This window comes from Anopheles funestus, chromosome 2RL, assembly GCF_943734845.2.
Source record: "Anopheles funestus chromosome 2RL, idAnoFuneDA-416_04, whole genome shotgun sequence".
Classification (NCBI taxonomy): Eukaryota; Metazoa; Arthropoda; class Insecta; order Diptera; family Culicidae; genus Anopheles; species Anopheles funestus.
This window is the reverse complement of record NC_064598.1, coordinates 90,587,959-90,610,596: the sequence shown is the minus strand read 5'-3', so window position 1 is coordinate 90,610,596 and position 22,638 is coordinate 90,587,959. Positions and strand designations below refer to the sequence as shown.

At 41.5% G+C, this 22,638-nt stretch overlaps 1 protein-coding gene across 1 annotated transcript in view; it reads right to left on the bottom strand.

Moving 5' to 3' along the window:
- LOC125765658 (receptor-type tyrosine-protein phosphatase mu) overlaps positions 1 to 22,638 on the bottom strand; it is a 92,933-nt gene that overhangs the window by 63,953 nt on the left and 6,342 nt on the right. The window contains 1 exon segment of the mRNA XM_049431023.1: positions 14,470 to 15,153. Within this exon segment, the coding sequence (XP_049286980.1) occupies positions 14,470 to 14,516 (47 nt within the window). The 5' untranslated portion in view covers positions 14,517 to 15,153.

The window sequence follows — 22,638 nt, the reverse complement described above, 5'->3', positions numbered from 1 at the left end:
AACTCACAGACTCTGGTTTTTTGTAAAGCTCGTACGAAAGCTTTTTCTCATCTAGCAAGCATTCGTCGCCAGGCTGGAATAATCATTATAGTGCGATCTTTCGCTTCCTGTTGATAGACACATTTCTGCACCCCAAAAACCCCGTAACCAGTATCAATTCGCAAATCCGAGAAACGTAATACGACGCAATGCAGGGAAGGATGCTAAGAAGGCGAGCTAAAAATAGTTCAAACTCTATTATTAGCCAACCAGGACCAGGACGACGACGACGACGATGACGATGAAGGTGTTCTCAAATGTATGACCTTCGTCCTTTTTTTTGCATTTCCGTTTCCTTCGCGTTGGAATGTTCATTGTCGCTAAAACTCAAGTCAAGCCTCCATCACTCAAAATCGGACGCCCATGGCAAGGAGGATGATGCGGAAGCTGGCAGTGTCTTTCCCCCTTACTCAGTAAGTAAAATTTTTCATCCAACACGTACGTGTGCGGTTTTGCTGACGTCTTCTGGACAGTCGAAAGTAAACCCATTCTTGGGTTGTACCGTTTTCCATCGATCATTTCCTGCACCTTCATCACTCATAGCGGGAACTTGTCGCAATTTTCCTGACACGAAAGAACCTTCTTGTAGAGTTGTCCGTTGGGGAAAGAAATATCATGCAAAAAGCGTAACACATACTGGGTTTTTGTCGCCCCAGTCTTGAGTGGTATTTCTTGTGACATTTCGTTTGTTGCCTTCAGCAAAACAAATACAACGCGAGTGCCGCTCGTTATTCGTGTTAGAAACAGCATACGGTAGTGATAATTCGTTTGCAATGTGTTTGGCTGTGTGCGCACACCCTATGCCGACCATGACGAATGGGAAATTGGGTAAAATTATCATCCCAGTCCTTTTAAGTCTGGGCACTAGCACACAGGTGACAGATAAGCACATCTCGTGACGGAATGAGATCCGTGTTGATTATGATCAAGCATCAATGCCGGCGATGATCTTATGTTTTCGTTGGTTAAATGGTTAATGATGCCATAATGACGCACAGGAAGTGTTTCGCTCTATTTCGTTTTAATGTTTATTTTTTACCTTCTCGAGAAGGGTGCTATGGAAATGGTGTAGAATTGCCAATTTGTATCATTTCAAAGTGCATAAGGAAAAAAAATCTCCCCTCCAACGTAATGGTTCGATGAAAACGATAATTATCACGTTGACGAGCCGAAGGATGGTCGAACTGAACATGAAGTGACTGTTAAATATTTAATTGCGATTTTCAAGTATTTTTTTTTTTCGCGATTGGAAATACGAGAGATCGGTAAATATGAACCAACACTGCAGTGGCTGTGCGTAAACATTAATTATTGCATAGTTTATTTGCAGAACCGGTACACACCGCACGGCAACATTCCAATCTAATGCCATCCAGCAGTTACCGGTTACAGTGCAAACACGAATTTTGTAACTCAATTTACAGCCATTCTCGCTCGTGCAGTCGAACGCGATGGTTTTGTTTGTCAACAAATATGATAAATATCAGTTGGTTAAAGCGCAAACCGTTCCAACGAGCAAAACAGATTAGTTGGCCCCATCCCGAAACCGTCCGCAAGGTAGCAAACAGCTTAACTTTACGGGCGCATCAATATTGATTCTTGTGGCCGTGTGTGCGCGTGTGTGTGTGTTCAAATGGTTGCACACTGTAAAGCCACCAACTCAACACTGTAAACAGGGAGCTAGTTAATTAGTGGAATCTGTCATTCGCCAAGTGCTGACAGCGTAGTGATTGTGCCTCGTATTGTCGCCATGCCGATATCCGATGTTTTCCACGAAACTTAATCGTATCGTTTGAAGTGGTAACGAATACGATACAAAGTTATACATATCTCCAATATTCACATTTTCTTTGAAAAATGAAGTAAAACATATCGTGAAGATATGTATTGGAATTTGAAGAATGTCGAAAAAAAACATTCGTTCCAATCTCTTCCTCAATATCTGTTAGTTTTGACTGTGTCAGTTCTGCTTTGTGATTACTCTTTATGTAGTTCCAAGCATTGCTTGCCTTGATTTTATCCTATCCCAAAGCATTAGGAAACATCCTTCCAGGCAGGATGACTTCCGTAGAAGCAGTTCCACACGATGATCAAATGTACATCCGTAAGCAGGGGACAGCTCATTTGTGTGATTATCCTTATGCTTGCACTTCTTTCGCCTTTGTTTGGCCCCAAAAACCGTTTCCACCCTCAGCGACTGTTTATTTATATTTGCTCCAAACACTGCTGCTACTTGCGTTCGTGTCTTTGCCGCTAGGAATCTTCTCCATGGCGGCTCACACATGGTAGCGAATGAATAAATTCATCTGGCTAAATTTGGACACCGATGCGGTACGGTCTTCACGGTCCGTGGAGCGTCCATCTTGTCCCATCTCGTTCGTACCGCGTTGATTTGCTTCGGGTGAAGATTTGTTCTTGACTTCTAGATCGCTAGCGTACTGCCACTTTGCCGTCCCAGGAGACAACGCTGACAGTGTGACTTTTCCGAGCGTGTGTGTGTGTGTGTCTGTGCCACAGTTATATCCTGCCTGGCAGAACAGTTGACATTACAAAAACAGAGATGGTACAGAATAATGTTTGCCAATGATGTTCGAGGATGGTGGACGTGGTGGAGAGATAGGAAGAGACGGAGCAGTAACGGAGACAGGGTGTAAATGTCCTTACGATACGGCTCAGCGGATGTGAAACCGGCATAAGTCTACGTTAACGTTGTGTCGGCTAATTTTGGGAGTTCTGTTACTTGTGCTACCACCCTAACACACGGACAGATTTCTTTTTTTTTGCTGTTGTGATTGTTGTCTGCAAATCTTTGCAAATGTTGTAGCTGCGTTACACATAGCCCAGGAAAGAAAGCTGAATGCTTTCCGTACCATTAGCATGCTGCTAGCTGTCGTTCCATTGTCACCAATGTCTCTGGAGCAAGATGTCGCATCATCCCTGTCGGGATGTCACAATATCACATTGTGTCAGTCGTACGTCAGTAAATGCCTATTACCTCATCATTTCGGTGACTTCAAAATCACACCCGACAAACGTTATGACATCCTTACCAGCCTTAACCATCTTAACCCTCTGCTTCCCATGCGCTAACGCATCTTCACTTTAGGGAACGTTTGCTCTTATCATAATAACAAAATGAAACGTAGTGTTGAGAAGGTGGTGTAGGAGTGTTAAGAAGATTTTAGATACCGAACGTTTCGACATCCCTAAAACTGAGTTCTGAGATGGTTCAATTCTGACATCAGTTCCCCGCGTACGTATGTAATCTCCGTGGAAACGTTATCAGTAGGTGGTTGGAATTGTACCTTTGCTAGTTACTGACGTCTTCATACGATGCCTTCTCAAAAGCCTGTTACGAAGAATTGGAGCCAACCCGGTATGATCTTAATAACAAATAACTACATCTACGAGAGCCCAACTCAGACCCCGTTTACGTCCGAATGCGAAGAAATCCACAAACTACGGCAAGCATTACAATAAACGAGTTAGTTAATGTGGTTAGCGACGACAATGGTTATCCGTGCTGGGCCGATCCTCTTCTGGCCAGCTTCTTCACTTACTATAATCAAATTGGGGTCAATTTTATCTGACCCATAACCTCAACTCGTTGAACGTCCGGAACGTGTAACAAGCATGCTTTCGTGCTTTTCTCGGTTGCAATTTATGATCTGGAAGATAACCTCTAAGGAAGTGTACAAAATATTCGGACATAGCTGATAGGTATGAGGCTTGATTTAAGATTCTTGTTTATGTTGGATTGTCAAATGAAAAGTAGATTTTTGAAAAAAAACCTTGTAGTTTAAATAATATGCATGAAATGAAAGACTTCAAACCTATTTCAATAAATTGAATGTAAACTTCGAATCGAATTAATCTATCTAGTGTTGTCCCTAATGAATCTTATGAAAAGAGAAGCTTCAGTGAGCAGTCATTCAAATCATGAATCAACTTTCAAAAGATTAAAGAATCTTCATAACAGAGATTCAGAGTCATTCATTCAGATTCATAAATCTGAATCAGGTTCACCCTATACTTGTTCCATCATTATACAATATTCAACCACCGTAACTCGGTACTCAAGATTTCCTTTCCAGGTGCATTGATTGTCCATCGTTTGCATCTGGTAGCCAACCACCAGTTCGCGTTGTACTTTCGCATGGAAAACCCCACCGCGTTTTGGATCATTTTTCCATGCTTCTTTATAGGACCGAAAACCAGCATATCAAGATTTGTATCTTCCGTAAGCACCGAAAGGCCACTGTTCGAGTAAAACCAAAGACGGTACACCGTCGTAAACCGACAACCGCACGTGGGCATGAGTGTGCACGTACCATCGCACAGAAAATCCGCTACCCAAAGGTTTTACCATTACACGTAGCGTACCTTCCCACGTGAAGGTTGGACTGGCTAGCGTCCGTATTGCGATGCGATGGTAACGCTCACATGTTGTATTGCATATTTTTTTCGCTTCTGCATCACAGTGCTGCACCGAAGGTTTTTAGCGTGTGGGAAGGATGTTGCTTCATCGCTACGATTGAAGCTAGTGCAATCTGCCTTCCAGCACCAGTCAGCGGTGGTTGTTTTGAGCCCGAAGAAACGGAAAGCAACCGAGATAAAGATAATAAATTTTCATTACACCGTAGTTCAAAGCACTGATAGAACGCAACCTACAGCGAGCTTCTAGCTGATCATAGTTGGGCGCAACAAAATCCAACTCCTAACCTAGAAAACCATTCTCACAAGGTGTGTTTTTCTTCCATACAGTTCCTTACGCAATGGTTCGTAACCAAGAAAATGGTTGCGGTAGGAGTGTTTGGGAGAAGCGATGTAAAGTACGTTTGACTTTCACCACGCTTGCCCGTTATGTAGGTATTCTCCTGACAGAAACCATAATACTGACGTCAAAAGCACCGATCCTGCTGTGGGTAGTCAGTAGCGTATCAAAACGCCTTGTATTATAATAATTATAATACGAAGGAACCGTGCAATCACGGTACAGCTGTAACGATTTCTCACGATGCCTAACAGAAGATAAATTACAATTGAAGTGTGCCTCTGAGCACCAGATTGTAATAAGAAAGACGTTCCTTGGTAGGAGAATTGTTTATTGATATGAAATAATGTACCTTACGAAACGATCAATTTGTTATCGAAAGTGGTTAAACGAAGTGCTTAATACATATTACACTAAGGTATAAACGTCCCCTGTTCCCGTGTCGAACCTAATCAACGTTCCTTCCGGAATGGACTGTAGGACTACGGTTCATACCTTGTCGATCGGTAAGGAAACCGGTTACGATACCATCGATGAATGATTGACGAACCAAAATCTACCAAAAACCGCAAAGCAATCAACCGCACGTTTTCATATTGCGTCCACACATGTCTATTGGACTGTTTAAATGTTTAAGAGCATTTTCGAGAATTGCGGAAATGGCACAACCTCACCACTCTGGTTCACTGAATGGTTTTCCTCTCTCTCTCTCTCCACCTCTTTGTGCTTGCTTTTTGGTGAGTGTCCTGCAAACATCGAGTTTAGTGCAGGTCAGAAAAGGACCTTCAAAAACCTCATCCCAACATCGTGCAGATAGACGTGTGCTGACCTAGCCACTGAAGACCATGTTCAAACGCCATCATTCGGTTTGGATGGTTAAAATAGGGATTTTACTCTTTGCTACCATCAACCTCTTGCAGAGGATATTAGCTCGCACACCTCACTGATGTCTCTTAACTAAATAGACCCCTTTGCCAAATGTAACATTCATTTTGCGCGTGGTCGACAGTTCAGGCTCGTTTCACGTTGGGATTTGTTGGGTTCTAGGACTCCAATTTCTAGGACTCCCGAAAAAAAACCCTCCATCGCTAGCTTCGGATGTTCTCAACACCCGCCCAACGAATTCGGTAAGCAAACTCTCGATACCGAAAGTGAAGAGTAAACGAACGAAATGTGTTACGTGAGATGAAACCTCAAGCAAAATCCGGGCACGTGAAAGGCACCTCCGGCACCTTAGTTTCTCCCTGGTGGGGAATTCGAGCATCCTGCCTCGGTCCGATTTATAGCAGAATCGAAGAAACAGTGCCATTTCTTTGTGTGTCCGTTTGTCGGAAAACAGTGTCCCCTGGTAACGTGCTTATATTAACGTACCTTTTATTAAGCCTGCGGCATTTGCCCGTAAAAGAGAGAGAGAGAGAGAGAACGAAGGAAGTGTAAACATAGATCCCGGGTACTTGATGCTTTCTTCGAAGGATTCCTCCGGTGTGGGATTTCCTCACAAACGCCAACACCGGCTTTCCGTTCGTTCCACCTGGACCACATTATCATCGGTCAATGAGGGCACGTTTTACGGACGGTTTTATTCTAATCCTTCTCGAAGGCGTCACGAGGAGTTTTTTGGTGTGTCAACCCGGTTCGTGACATTCCACGTGCCACAAAAGAATCGGCAAAAGATAAACAACCACACCCACCCGTCCATAGCGGCGAAAGCTCTGGACAGTACCGATACAAGCGTCACGCAGCGAGATATGGCCGGCATGGGCATGGTGGCGCATTTTGTTATTGATTGTCTACATTTGGATTCAGCGCTGGTGATGTTTCCTCTAACTTGGAGGAAGTTCGCCGAAGGGAATAGCAAGTGGATCGCCGATTTCTGGATCACTCTAGGAATATTCTTTTCCTATGGTGCCGATGGCAGATCTTCGATACTAGACGAATGTCACGAGTCAACGCAAAAGCAACAGCAAACATACAACTTTCGCCGGCTAGAGTGCCGAAATATCTTTCTAAATAAGTGGATTACTCCACAGACACGTACCACCGCTATCAACCTCGAACGTTCGTCGATTAAATCGAGGTTTTCTGTTCTGCCACCCACTCGAGAACCCCTTCGGGAGCTGTTTGTTTCGTGCCGTACTCAAACAAGAACTTCCCGCGAATTGTATTATTGTTTCCTCGGTGCGCACTAAATCAACTTCTCGCTGGCGTGTAAACCAGTTCCTCTTGCTGACGAATTCGCGAATGGTTGTGTGTAACTGATTTTTGGGGATGTGTTTTCTTTGTTATCTTCAGATTATTAGAGCAAGTTGTACTTTAGCTGAGTGTTTTTCAAACAACTGTTTCATCAACAAATTCTAACCGATTATCGTGTGACACCGGTAGATAATCATCACATAAGAACACCTAACAATCACCAAAGCGCCCACTCCAGTAAATCGGTCCCAAGTGTACAACGAATTTCCACGCGTCATCTTATCAAGTCCACGGGATGTGTATGATAAGTTTATCACTATTTACTCCACCACCACGCAGGAAAGCAAGTAAATGAGGCGCTATTTTTTATCCCAACCAGCTTGACAACTTGCTTCATCCGTTGGAAAGCAATGATTTACGGTGCAGAAGAAAGAAAACAACTCCTCCGCCATGGCACCCAACGGCACAAGGTGTAATGGGGCTGTTGTTGGTTTTGTTCGCGTAATGTTCTCACCCCGTTGTCACTGATGAGCGGGGATGAAAATGACAAAGTACCTGCTCCCGGGGAAAGCCGGAGAAAACGACAGCCAAATTTGGATGTTTTTTGTTTTGGAGGGGGGTGCGATATAAATGAACCCGGATAACATCTGGCACGGCAGGCCTGTGTACTGTGCGGTGAGAAGGTAATGCGTCATGAAAATTGAACCAGCTTAATCTAGTAGAAAGCATTTTTTCGTATTTTTTTGTCGGCGAAAAGCTCAAAATAAATCTGTGCCCCAAAAATGTCAGCAAGGTTGTTTGGGAATTTATTAGAAAAATAGAACTCATTTAAATTTTTATTGCCATCATTTCTAGGCTGCGAATAGGGCGAGTGGAGTTAAAAGAATTATTAAGCTATGAAAGAACTTTTTTCGAAAAAGCTCTCTTTTTGTTTAGATAATATTTTATCGTCCAGCTGAAGTTCATTAAATTTTTCTGTGTGATGGATATAGCTCATATAGGGTATAAACTTTAGTTGATGATATTTTTGGATCTGTAATTGTTAAAAAGAGTGTCTCATGAAATTTGGCTAAAGGTTACAGTATGGTAGAGATGAGAATAACAACTCTTTTAAGTGAGTCAAATCAGAGTGAATGAGTCGTTATTAGGAATCAGCTCGTTTAACGACTCATTTCGAAGTCATAAAAAACCCAGCATAAACGTATTACGTTTTTTCTGAAAAATTTTGCAAAAAAAATTAAATTGATTTATTTTAATGCCAATCGATTGCAATGTGTTTCTTTTCGCTCAAGTAATGCTTTAAATAAAAAAAGAGTGAAAAATAATAAAAAAAACAAAAAATTCAAAAATATAAAAATTTACTAAGGCTCATTTTTGCAGCAAGTTTTGCCTATAACTCGGTATCCAACGGATCGCCAATCTTTAACCTGTGGTCGATAGATGGCACCAATGGCTACATTTTCTTCTTGGACGGCCATGTCTTCTGCTGTCTGTGCCAGAAGTTATTAGATGAACCAAGTTCCATACCCTGTTTGAGAAAATGTAAAATTTTCCTCATTCTTGTACCAAGATTTGCCTATAACTCGGTCGGTATCCAACAGATCGCCAATCTTTAAACTGTGGTCGATAGATGGCACCAATGGTTACATTTTCTTCTTGGAAGGCCATGCCCTCAGATGTCTGTGCCAGAAGTTATTAGAGGAACCAAGTTCCTTACCCTGTTTGAGAAAATTTTCCTCATTTTTAAGTAATTTAGCAAAATTTATAAATGTGATATATTTTAATGCGAATTTGTTGCAATAGGTTTCTTTTCACTCAAATAATGCTTTAAACACAAAAAAGAATAAAAAATCAAAAAAAAAATTTAAAAAAATTTTCAACTCGAAAATTTCATAAGGGGTACCCCTTACGTTTTTTTGAGAAATTTTGCAAAAAAAATAAATTGATTTATTTTAATGCCAATCGGTTTCAATGTGTCTCTTTTCACTCAAATAATGCTTTAAAATAAAAATAGAATAAAAAATCAGAAGAAAATTTTAAAAAAAATTTCAACTCGAAAATTTCATAAGGCTTACCCCTTGCCATTTTTTGAGCAATTTAGCAAAATTTTTAAATTTGATTTCTTTTAATGCAAATTTGTTGCAATAAGTTTCTTTTTACTCAACCTCACTATCTCATTCACTATCAACTCACTATATCACTCTTACTCACTTTGCACATCTCTACAGTATAGTAGATAAAAAATAATTGTTACAGCCTGTTAGGAACCGTTGTTTGATACGCTTTTCCTCGATGGTAACATCTACCACACATTCTATGCAACTCTAACAAACAAGTTGCCCACGATCAACAAAAGAATGGGAAAATCAAAACTCTTCCCCCCCCCCCCAACCAAACATTGTGTTTCTATTTAATATTGGATGAAGTACCTACCTCATGCCATATTATTTGATACTTGAGAGTCACAAACAGACAACGCCGAGGAACCACCACTCGTCAAGGTGCCTTTGATGTATTTTCTTTCACGGTAAGCCACCCAAAAAAACCAGTCTTCCAACCCATGGTTATCATGCTCGGTACACGCTAGCGACATATCCCGACATACCGCATGCAAATTGAGCCCACACACAGTTTTTGGGGCCGAGTAGTGTTTTGATTTGTTTGCTGGTCGCTTGCTTGATCCTGTTGCGAGCCTTTCCACTCTGAAACGCTCTGGGCGCGGGTGGCGACGATGGCATAAGCAACATTTTGCACAAGCACTATCAACGCACGGCGAGGTAAAGAAGCATGTTGTTGTTTGGATCAAACTGGGCCATATGTTAGCGCAACATATGAATGTACACGCTGGTGACGCTGGTGATTGCCAGACCTCATCGTCTTAAGACCGTTCAGACCGTTGGAGCGAACTTTGCCCATCGTCTTTGCGCACTGATGCTAATGGGGTATGCATGCCCATCATGTCACCATGTCGAGCGCTCCGTGAGGGAAACTTCAAGCACAACAAACACACAAACAGAACCCCGCTCCTTGGTTCTTGTGTGTATGTGTGTGTATGTGTGGCTTCTACTCCTTCCAAAAGGGTGTGCAATTTGATGCTAGCAAAGCAAAAGCTTTTAGGGACAACATCTAATGTGGTTCAGTGCACGGGACGGGATAACAGTCTTCTCGGCGGCAGCACAACAAAACTGCACGAAAAGAAAACCTTTGATTGATATTGGGATTTGTTGTTCTAGGGAAAGCCTAATATCTCCGGGGAGCTTTTGCGTTACAATGAAACGTTTTGATTTGAAACGTTCTAGTTTGAAGCATCCAAATGCTATTGTTTTCCCCGAGCTTTCCCGAACGATAGTAGGAAAACTATAAAAATATTATTCTTTACTACATCTGGGCCCACTTAAAGCAGTTGCAGGCTAAGGCACTTAGGGCACTGTTTATGCAACACCTGCACTGGTAAAGCCCACCTGTGCACGCTATGCACACTTTCAAGGTCTCGTCGTTGTAGTTGTATTCAACGCCGCACCAAGGACTGTCGCCCGAATGAATTGTTCCACGGTTTGTGCTACCGTACCGATTACAATACCCACCAGGCACAACTGAGGGAAGAAAACCGAGCCGAGGCCCTATCCGGCAAAGCCAAGTTCACGCGCGTAATGCTCGGTGCGCTCGTAAAGTATCGCCCGTTTCATCGCCACAGGCTACCTGGAGACGCCATTTTCCATTACCGGCACACATTGTGCGGTCTTTGGTGCGACCAGGCAGTGTGGCCGTTAAGACGGTTCTGCTATCTGCAGTTTGCGTGAAGCACTTAAGACTGTGTACGTGAAGGCTCACCGCTTTTGCGAGCCATGCTTTCGAGTGGTTGACGGGTATGGATGCAGGTTCAAACCATAACTCGACAGCGTTAAGAGACTCGTAGCTAAGGGACAACATTGTCGTATACAAACAAAGCCATTCACGGTGGAAATTGTCGAAGGTACTATTGCACAACAACAATCTGTACTAAAACAACAGCAACAACGAAAAAAAAACTGGGTGGAAACAGTTTTGCTCACTGTTCCGGTTCCGGAAGCAAGAGCAAAACAAACCGACGCTTAACGAAGCACATGATAGTGGCGCTGGTGGAAATATAAAGCGAAAACAAAGCGACAAAAAATGCCATCCTACGTAGCATGAAACTTTTCCAATCTTCAGAAGTGAAAATATTAAATTACGATCGATATGAAATGATGGCAGTCCGGAGCTTTTGCGGATCGACCTTTGGTGCCGCAAACACCGGATAAAGCTGACAAAGCTTACCACCATTTACCAAACGGATCCCAGCGCCCGGGAAAGCCGTACAAGATTGTTCCCGTGGTATGAATAATGAAGACGGATAAAGATGATAATTTGGAACAAAAGTGTGTTAGTGTGGCTGCGTTGAACGTGGCGAGGGTTGAAAATCAGTTGCGAAAGTGGTGTGCCTTGGAAAAGCTGCAAATGACACCATATGACATCATCTTCCTGGTTGGTGGTTCCGTGCAGGTTCCGAGGCAAATGTTTGTCACCGAACCCGGTGTAAGATTCGCCCTGTATAAGCAGAAGAAGCAAAATGGCGCTTCGTACCGACGAACCTAACCATAAAACTTACCGCCAACGTTCACGATCGTGCACGTTAGCGCTGGCAGCTTAATTTCGTAATTCCAGGTGAGTCTCGCAGTCATCGTGGAAATAAAGTTCCACCCATACCCATGGTACAAGGTTCTTATCTTGCGGTGAGGGGAGGCTATATGTGACGGAGTATCGACGGAGGTCATACAGGGAAAGCTACCCATCAATTAATTCTAGCGCTGATACTTTCGACTCGTTGACTTTCGGGAGATGGATAGATTGAGGTTGAACGGGTAACGGTACGGTAAACAGATTACACAATCACCATGCTTTTTGGACGGTAAACTCACACTCGTAAAGCAAGCTTATGTGGTGTTCTAACTACGATGATACATATCGATCTGTTTTTGTGATTAAGACCATTTTTATGAGAAAATTAAATAGATATGTAGAAGAATTTTCCAGTGTTTACTAGTTAGTTGGACATCTTCTCAAGTTGAACTAAAATATGCACAGTTAGAAGTAAAATCTTTCGTTGTCTATGGATCTTGCTGAAAAATTAAATTGATTTTGTACATACTTTTCTCACCTGAGAGATTCGTCATGACGGAAAGCTTTGTAAGAGTTAAAGCTTTACAAAATATCAATTTCAATACCTTCTAAACATCACTATCGTTACATTTTCAACTTCAAACTTCAACTTCAATTTCTTTTTAAAATGAAGCTCTTGAATGCAGTTTTTTTTTAAATTTGGAACATTTTTAGGTTTTCCGGATTCTGTTCAAGTTAAACTAGAATCTGTCCAGATAGAACTTGAGTTTCTCGATCTTTTGCAAATCGAAATCAGATATTGTATTTCTGAATTCTTCTTGAACTTGATACGTCTTCAGGTTGTTTAATTAACTTGTAAAAATAACTCAATTCTATTCTTGATTGATTAAGAATGGAAAATAACCGTAAACAGAATATCAATGAAGGCGTTACACTTTGCTCTCCCACTTGTGATGAGCAAGGTGCGTTACCAAACGCTTCATCGATCATGTTTATCGCGATGAATGCAGACAAACACATACGCCCGGCTAGTGTTGGATATTCTTGTTGAATGTTTTCGTAGCGTATTGATAAAGAAATAGCTACGAAAGAAAGTAAATGAACACCAACCGAACGTCGACGTGGAATATGTTTTTCTTCCCTGCTGCTTTGCTCACTTTTGCATTGCTACCACTTGCTAGTATTTATCTTGAGCAAACGAAGCCTGCCAGTTTCTGTATTTTCCATTCCTTCTACTCATACAATTCATTACTAAATGCTCGTTTTTTTTTTCGCCCATCCTTTCCCAAACTATCGACTATTGAGCGGCGTCACAGCGGACAGTGTGGTTGGGCTGGAAAATCGCCACTAAACGAAGCGAAATGGATCCCGGCAATGAGTAAAAGTAGCAACAACAAAAAACCAAGAGGAATTTGTTGAAGCAAAAAGAAAGCAACGTAAAAGGAAGGCAACAAGGACTTTATATGTATGTGCCACTCAAATGTCCGTGCTGGTCACGGTGTTTCAGCGAGTTTCACCGGACGCTTTTGCTTGTTTGAGTTGAAAAATGATACAATAATATTATTACCGTGAAACGCTGCCCCCCCATTACTGTCTCTTCGGTTGGAGATCGTTCGGATGTGGCGTCTCGTTGCAAAGGATTGGCATTGAACTGGTTGACTCCCCATCCCACTCCAATGGTGCCGGGTGCGCCCAGCAAAATAACCGATGAACCGGAAATGGTCCTCGGATGGATGAACGGACATCGAAAGCATCGAAGCATCGATCGGTGAACAGAAGGAACAGGGTGGGTTAAAGTGAAAGTTTAACTCCCGTGCACAGGCTTCGATCGAAATCGATATCCGGTGGAGTGAAAATTCTGTGTTCCGCTGCAAAACCGTACGACGGTAGTTTGTAGCGTATTTGCCTTAACGCTGGCCACACGGATGTTTGCCCTTTTTTACTTCGTCTGGGCAAGAGGCGGAAAAAAAACAATCGCTGCGTTTTGCTTTCTGTTGCCATTTGCTCTGGCACTTTTGTAGCTTTTGGGTTTTGTAGCGGATTTTTTGCTTTCAACTTACGCAACGAAAAAAAAAACAATCCTTAAACTGTTTTCCGTATGAAGCCGAAATTTGATCAGCACTCTGGCCGCACAGAACGCCATTTCGCATCCCGCAAAAGGGAACAAAGCGTTTCGTTTCGGTTAAGCGGACCAAACCCGAAAAGCAGGAAGGAAAGCAAAACTCGTCTAATGATGTTTCGTTTTACTTTCATCGTAGCTGCAGCACGGTTCCGTTGCTGTTCGTTTGATGATGCTGCCAGGTCTGCTTTTGTACTGTGAAGTATCAGCACAAAAGTGAGGTGAAAATTATTGAACCATTCCGAGCGGACGATAGGCTCCGCGTATGCTGAAATCATGGGAGGAAAGAAAAACGATCGCCTACCGATGCGGTCAGCCTGTGAGTTGGTAGAATGGCGGGAAGAAAAAAAACCTAGATGGTACCTTTTTTCCTGCAACATGAGCTACCAGTTTAATCGATTCTAATCGGTAGTCTTTAAAAGGTTTAATTAAGCAGCTCAGTGATGAGTTTGTTAAAGATTAAATACACGTGCACAAAACGTATTATGCTAAGAGGAGTGCGAAAATTTTTTGGAAAAGAAACTAAATATAGAACAAAAAATAGAACAACTGTACATGAAGTTAAAGAAAAACATATGAAAATACATTTAAACATTAAAAGAAACATAAAATGTTAGAAGAGATTTGGAAACGGTTAAAACAAAAAAAATTAAATTAAATAAATCAAACGATATGACAGAGTAGTAAAAATGGATCATTCCATTACCTTGATCTTTGCCGTCGCTGTTGATTGGATGCCGTCGAGCGGGACATTTTGAAACGGGCGCGATGTGCGATGTGAGGGGATTCACGCGCGCTTGGTATGGGGATTGTGTATGAGTGTTCACGTGCGTACGCAGCCACGTAAGTGATTGTGGATTGTGTGCGCTTCACTGTAGCGAAACGAAATGCACACACAATGTGAAGTGAAGCCGATCACTGGCAATTTTTCCGAACGGTTCCGTATTTTGCTATCGAAGAGTTTTTGGGTTTCTTTTTTAAAAGTAAGCCAGTATCTAGCTTTTCCTTGCCGTTGTTACGCTTTCCGCTTCCTATGTGTTTCTAGCTAGTCAGACAAAGATTACCGATCGGTACTGGATTATTTTCTTTTTTTTTTTTTGGTTTTCTGTCAGCAGCGATCTGCTTTCGTGTGTGACGCTAACAGCAACGAAACGGGAAGTGATACGATTCCTGGTGCTTGCGTGTTTGTACAATCCGCTTCCACGGTGGTCCGTTAGTGCGCTACCATTACGATATAAACCCGTGTGTCCGGGTGTCCGTGTGTTCGCTGAGTATGGGCAAAGAGGTCAACGAGTCAACGAGCTACTGCTATCCGTACCGTTTTGTGCACTTGCACTAGTAGTGCCGGGGGTTTTGCTCTCTCTGCCACGCCGATGGCTCGTTACGCGCGCTAATGGTGATGGGGAACGAGAAAATGGGACGAAAAATTAGGACAACCGGTTAATAACTATCGTTACTAACACTATTACGACACTGGTCTAGTCTGAACGTCGGCCAAGCAGGACCGTTCTCGTTGTCTTATTTCTTTCCCTCGCGTTTTCGCTTTCGATTTGTCTACTTGTTATACTACTACCGCACTAGGAAAGGTTTTTGTTAGCAGCAGTAATTAATACATATCGAATAGATAATATTATTCCATGCCTGGAAGCAAACACTTTCATGTTTTCTGTTTTGTTACCTCTTTTTGTTTACATTCAAATAATTGTTCCTTCAACGATTATATCACGCAACGATGAAAGTTTAAGAACAGGAAAAAGACATACAATAGAAGGTAATAGAACAAAAAAACCTAAAGAAAAAAATGCGACGATAAAACTTGTATTCTCAAAAAGGAAGAACATATACAAAAACGCATAAAATCGCGGAAACAGTTTCCACGTGAGAAGACGTAGAACAATACACTTTCGATCGCTTGTTTGTTTTGCCAATAAGTGCTCGCTTGCTTGTGCCATTTTGGATGTGCTTTCGTGTGCTCTTTCGTGTACCAAGTCAAATCTTTTGTGCCGTTCGTATAAATCTACCTCAAAACAAAATATACTACACGAGAAAAGAAAAATGCTTTGTAGAGTTTTGTTTTTTTTGCACGGTACTTCGCTGGTTCTTCAAAATCATCACATTTCACTTCAGTCGCTCATCATCCCGTTCACACGTTTTACCCCGACCACGGGGGACCTTAATCTGCTATTCATATCTTCATTCAAACAAACTACAATCGATACTGCGTGCTGTACTTGCTGTACAAGTGAATCATCTCCGTGTGTCTGGTGCGATAGTCTTGCATGATGAAGCGGTGCTATTTTTACGAAATGGATCGTGAAATTGAGCAAATATAAGTTCTATTGAATTTATTCTTGCTCACTCGACATTAAATTGAACACAAACATACTCGTTTCGCTCGAGTCTTTCCATTTGTAGCTCGCCATTGAGCGCTTCTCGTGCACCCGTGTAGTATGTTTATTTGAAATAATGGAATAATAATGTATGATGATTTACTTAGAGAATTTTAATCATTTATTATTATTATATTGTATTTTGTTTTTAAATTCTCGATACGAACCGACGGGTCGTACATCTTTAGTTAAGCATAATAAAGCTTAAGGAAAAAGGAGTAGAAACATTTTTGGGGTTGCTTACATAAATATTAAAGGCTTTCAATGCACTTACGACTAATCTTAATCGGATTATATCCCATTGCAATTACACATACCTGGTACACATTTTCCGTGTGTGGCATTGAAACCAGTGAATGGAATTTATCCGATTTATGTAATGGATGGATTTTTGTTATTTCTGTTTGCTCTTATTCTGCACAAATAAATGTGTAGTACCTTTAGCGAAGCTAACACTTGTAGCATTGAAACAAGGACAGTTTCATGTTATTTCCACTGAATCACTCAAACGAAAAATTTCCGAAAGGGTTTTTGGCATGATGGTATTTAAAATCCATTACATTTCTCCCTGAACGGTTTTAGTTTATCTCTCAAATTTGTGACAACGAACCTTTAAAATAATGCTCAAACGTGCGTTCAGCATAAAAACTTTCAACTATTGAAAAAAAAATTAGAACATTTTCTTCGTCAGTGATATTTTTTTCACGTATGTTCAATTATCCAACAGTTAAAATTTAGCTTCGATCCCTCGAGGCCTTGTGAAATAAAGTTGGTCTTTAGAGAGTCTAATAAAAATATCACACACAGAAGCTGGCCCAGAAGAATATACCTGGCCAAAAGATATGCCAAAAAAATGTAAAAAAATAGAAAAGTTTTTGAGTTCAAGTAAAGTTGGTAAAGAAGGAGCAATTTAATGGTTCCGGTTCTAGTTGAACTAGAATGTGTGTTGAGGTAGATCGGAAAATTTTCTCTTGTTCAAATCCACTATTTTTTTCTTGGATACACTCACATACCTTTAAATATGTGTAAATTGAGAAAGCCTCAAGCAAAGTCGATTTCACCTTGCAAAAGCTCCCAAAATTGTAAAGGATTTACAACAGCTGAACTGAAAATGCCTCTCCCTTGTAACAATACACCATCAGTTCAATTGTTGTTTGCTGAAAGTTAAACAGCCGCATCGAATCTTTTCCAGCAAATAAAATCGTTAAATTATCCTAGACATGGAAAACCCTCGTTACTTGCTAAAGTTATACAATATTAAAATGTACCTTCAAACAACTCCACGATGGTGCCATGTACACTAAATCATTAAAATGAGTCCCACGCTTGCCGTCGAAACAATCCGTTGCTAATTTGTCTACAGTTCACTACCATCCATTCTCGCCCAAAGGAAGCAGAAAGAAAAAAAAGCACAACCTCACACGCCCCATAAATATCGCATCGCATCTTCCCACCGCTATCGACCTCGAATCTGTTCGCCAAATTTTCCAAAAAAACATAAAACTAAACGGAACGTAAGCGATGTTTCGTGATTTTTCCTTCGTTTGTTTTTTTTTACCAGCTGCAGCATTTTGCAAAATTTATAGCAAGTCTCAACGCGTGAACTATTCGCTGCCTTTTAAAAGTCTCTTGGGGTTCCTTTTTTTGGGAAAAGTGTTTGTTAGGAGAAAAGAACTAATGGTAGATGAGTTCTGCTTCGTATCTGGGTGTACGTGTGGGTGAGAGAAAAGGGCTCAACACTTAGAACGAGCTATGGAATTGACTTTAACGATTGAAATTTTGTTTTTACTTATTGTAAATTTAAAACATCATAAATATAACACACAACAGTACTTGATTTATTGAAATCCATGCAATCGATTTGAAGCTCAACTTTACTCGTGTGCCGTACAATTATAAACACCCATTAATCTATCGTGCAATTTCTCGCCCGAAATAAAAGCTCTTGCCACCAAACTGATTACAGAAAGGGTTCCATAGTTTGTTGCGGTGCTCATAATTTATCCAAAAACCGGCCACCAGCTAACAGGCAAACTCATGCTGAGATAGAAACAACAATTTACCCACCCACCTACACGCATCTGGAGAGTTTTCCGTCGCTAACCGTGGCCCGCCGCCTGGTGTTGGCAAGCGCGGTGGGAGGTCATGTTCCGCTAGAGTCCTTTTTCACACCTTCCAACCACTAAACCAGCTAGTGCTGGTAAGGCGGAAGGATGCTACAGTCGAGGTGGACGGCATGGACAAATCCGGTTTCCCCGTAGCTAGATGCCAGTGTTGGAGAAAGAGATGAAGCACAACACGGTAACTGTCTTTCATCCTACGTCCCTCTGTGCACGTTGACAACAAACAACCTACAGCAATAGTGACAGCACCTTTACACATACACGTACACACCCGTATCGGTGGACTTTCCGACCGAGAAAAGTGTGAACATTACAGGTGAGAAAACTGTCCCATCCAACTGGTACGGATAGACTTTAAGAAGGATATGCTACCGTTTCCGTGCCTGCAACGGGTGCCTTTTGTGTCGTTCCATTTTTCAAGTAGTTTCGGGTGACAGTATTCCGTCATGTAACACCCATTGTGCATCATCCTACAAGCATGTACACTTTACGTTCTTTATCACGAACCAACCGAACAGCGATAGAAAAAAACGACTTCAAGCGAGATGGACGAGCGTGCGTCAGAGCGAAGGCGCATGGCGCGTTTACTTTCGAGCATTGCCCGGGATTGTCTTACCCGCAATGGGGAGGTCACGGTCGAATGGCGTTGAAAAATTGGTCGACATCAGATGGAACAACAATATCTTGCTTTTGGGGATCGATTTTAGTGCGTTTTTATAGTATACTTTACATTATTTTTATGTCGCAGTATCGTCCCAGTAGACGAATGGGACAAAAAGAACGATGCACCATTGGAACATGAAATTCATCCCATTTTTACTAAGATGATCGATAACGATATTGATGCTTTGGGATTGGAAAATTGGCTTATTTGGCAAATGCAGGGGTATTACTGATACTACAATCAATGAGAACTGCCCGGGAGAGGTAGATTCAGAAGAAACTTTCAGAGAGGATTCCGAAACAAAGCTTAAAAATTTACAAGATCCTGAAGATCGTAGACCATTGACATGTTTTGTGAATTTTTGGAATGTTTTGAATTTAAATCTGCAGCTTTAAGACTTGTAAGAGTGATAACGAACAATATCAGGACTCTTAGTTACAACCAATCGATCGGAAAATTTTCTTTTTTTTCACACATACACCTCAGAAACATGGACTCAGAAAAAAAACCCTGTTTGCCATGTTCGAAAGAAAAATATATCGATCCTTAAATGTTATATCCCATCCAAGGATAATCGAGGATCCACTGTAATGCCGTGCTTCATGCGATCTGAGTCAACTATCGTACAAAGAATTAGATTTTCTATTTTTAGGATGGATGACACCGAACGACCCAATCTTTCGTTCCCCGACCACTAGACGATACTTGTATATAACCGATTCAGAGGACTCCAGTAGCAAGGGAAGCTACTGCAAGTAAGTTTTATAATTATTATAATTGATTTTCTTTTAATTTTGCATCTAGTTTTTGCAGCAATTTCCCAAAAATTTGCTCTATTCAATTTATCGCAGACAAGGACGCATCCGAAACGCATTTGTGTTACACAGCGAGCACAAAATAATCACTCATCCCGCGAAACCATTCCGTTACCACTAGGGAGGAGAGGCAGCAGGTGCTGCTATCTTGGGTTTGTTTGCAAAAACCGAAACTATTCTTAGAACCTTCTCACCCCTGGGGACTATGTTTCCACATCGATCCGTCGACACGACGCCATCGAACGCAACAATCCATCCTTCACCCGGTGCACACACAAATGACGGATGATGCAAAATTTTACTCAAAATAATACCGAAAAAAAACACCCCGAAACTCGTATCCACCCCGTTAGCCTGATGGCGACGCGCGATGTGAAAACATTGTTTAATGACCAGCGCGCTTGGCAAGCGTGTGTACACGCCCCATGGCATGCATTGACCTCCACGCCGGGCAACAAGCGCATCTTACAGCAACAAGAAAAAAGGAAACCACTGTACACTGTCTTCACAGTGCACCGCTGTCTTCATTCCATACCTCGCGGCGCACGCATTCACGAACCGATCGGGAAGCTAAAGTGATCGAACCTTTCGCAGCATCCGGTCCAAGTAGGTGAATAATTCGTGGGATTAGCAGGTTTTAAAAATAGTTTGACAACAAATCCTTGTGCCGGCTGCTGGTACGATCGTGTACTCGATCGTGTACATCGGTGTGGAAAACTTTTCAGCGGATGTGTGTGTTGTGTGTTTGAGCGAGTGACCCCGGACGGGAAAAGACCTTCCCGTTAGTGAACGCGAGGGAGTTCAATCGCCTCGATGGCCCTGTTTCACCCAAGGAGATAGACAAACACTTGTACTGACGATATCAGTGGATTTCGTATCTCTTCGCGATTAACGAGAATTTGCTTGTTTTATTAATAGTTTTAAATAAATTTAATATAAAAATTAAGAAAAGTGAAAAATGATTTTTGAAGTTTGAACCATAATATGTACATTTATTTCTAAGAACATAAATCTCAATCAAGGGTTTGGAAAATTGCTTTAATCTATTTCTAAAGGAAGACCCAATATCATATCTCCATCTGCAGAGAAAAAATGTTCCTACTTTTAAGTACAATGAAAGGTTGCGAAAGCGCTAGCCAACAAAACACGAATTACAAGCTTATAGGAAATCTGATGTACATATTTACAGCCGTGCCTATTCAATACCACCTCTCATCCCAAACCGGCAATGTGAAGCACGTTGGCTCACCTTAAGCAACGGACAAGTTTTTTGGCAAAAACCATTTCCCAGGCCTATTTTCCGCGATTCAATGCACAATCATACCGCGCAGCAACAATTGCTCCGGGACATGAATGAACGGCATCATGAATAGGGACCAAAACTACCGCCCTTCCGTGAACCCTCGCACACAAATCCATCCCCCTAGGTGTTCCCACAATACAATCAGAGTACAACCACCTGTTGAGCGTGTAGGTCACACACACACATACGCGTGCCCTCAGAAAGGATTGATATGGGAGGAGTGGATTGAAATGGGGAAAATCCTTAATCCTTTATGTACCACCTTACGGACTTGAAGATGACAAAGTTTTCGCCTTTCCCACGTTAGACTCAAACAATCTATTGAACGTACAATCATGATCAAAAGCGGATTAATGGAGGAAAATACGGCCTTTAATAGGTTTCGGCATATTTCCACATTTTTCATCCCTTCTTCTCTTTTGTACACAATTTGAAGGCTAGCATAATGTGTTCAGTTTATATAAGATTTTCCTACTCTTGAACCCTTTTGAATGGTTGTGAACTTCAATATCACACTTCAATCACCGGCACAAACTAGCGCTGAGCGATGGGATGTAGACAGTTTGATGTGACACCTTTAGCAAAAGAGGAAAAGATGGTAACGAATTTAAAAATAACTACAGAAATAAATCTTTGCGAAAAATCACCCATTGTTCAGACGCCATCTTACGCGTAGCTGTATTGGTTAATGGCCGAATTAAGTGAAACGAGACATACAACAACAACAAAACGACTCTTTCCCGCTCAGTGCAAAAAAGGATTGTCTCCGTTGCTTGCCCAACCATATCGCTAATGGTTTACATTCCCTTATGGCCCCGTCTGCTATGGTGAGTTTGATATTTGACAAAAATATCAACCCGACCGACTTTATTTTGGCCGATTCATTTGCCAACGGTTTTGCGCTGTTTTCATCTTCAACGTTGTACCAAATGAAATCGGTGAAAACAGATACGGTTTCGTTAAAATTACTACCAAACAACGCACGGCACAAAACAATAAACAATTACATGGGAAGGTATAAAAGCATGTGGTTTTTATTGTGATATGTTCGTTTTCACCGTCGCCATTTCATTGGCTTAAAGGTGACATTTTCCTGCAGCGTAGAAGAAGAAGCGAATGGAATGTAAGATAACATGTAGAAAGGTTTTTTGTTGTTCTCGCGTAGAGTGATAGACACAAAGCACTCTGTAGACGAGGAACGAGGTTTTTATGGTTTTTTTATATAATGTTGATTTAAAAAACAATTTTCTTTTTTTACGGAAAATGGGTTGGATTTATGAAGAACATTTAAAGATTGTTACTTTCATTACAGCATCATTCGAACAATGTGGATGTTATAATTTGCAAACAAACGAAGAATGAGAGAGTCCCCTATAACCAGGAATATGCTCCATGTAAAAGATATCCGTAACAATTTGCAAATCTGTGCTCCAGGATCTCTATTTGAGAATACAATGAGCAAACCGAAGACTTTGGACCCAACTTCTGCAATAGCCTCTGCAACTTCTTCCTGGAAGCGCAAGTTTTTGGAATTCTAAGTCTTCCTTTCCTGAGAAAGATCAGATACTAAGTATATGTCC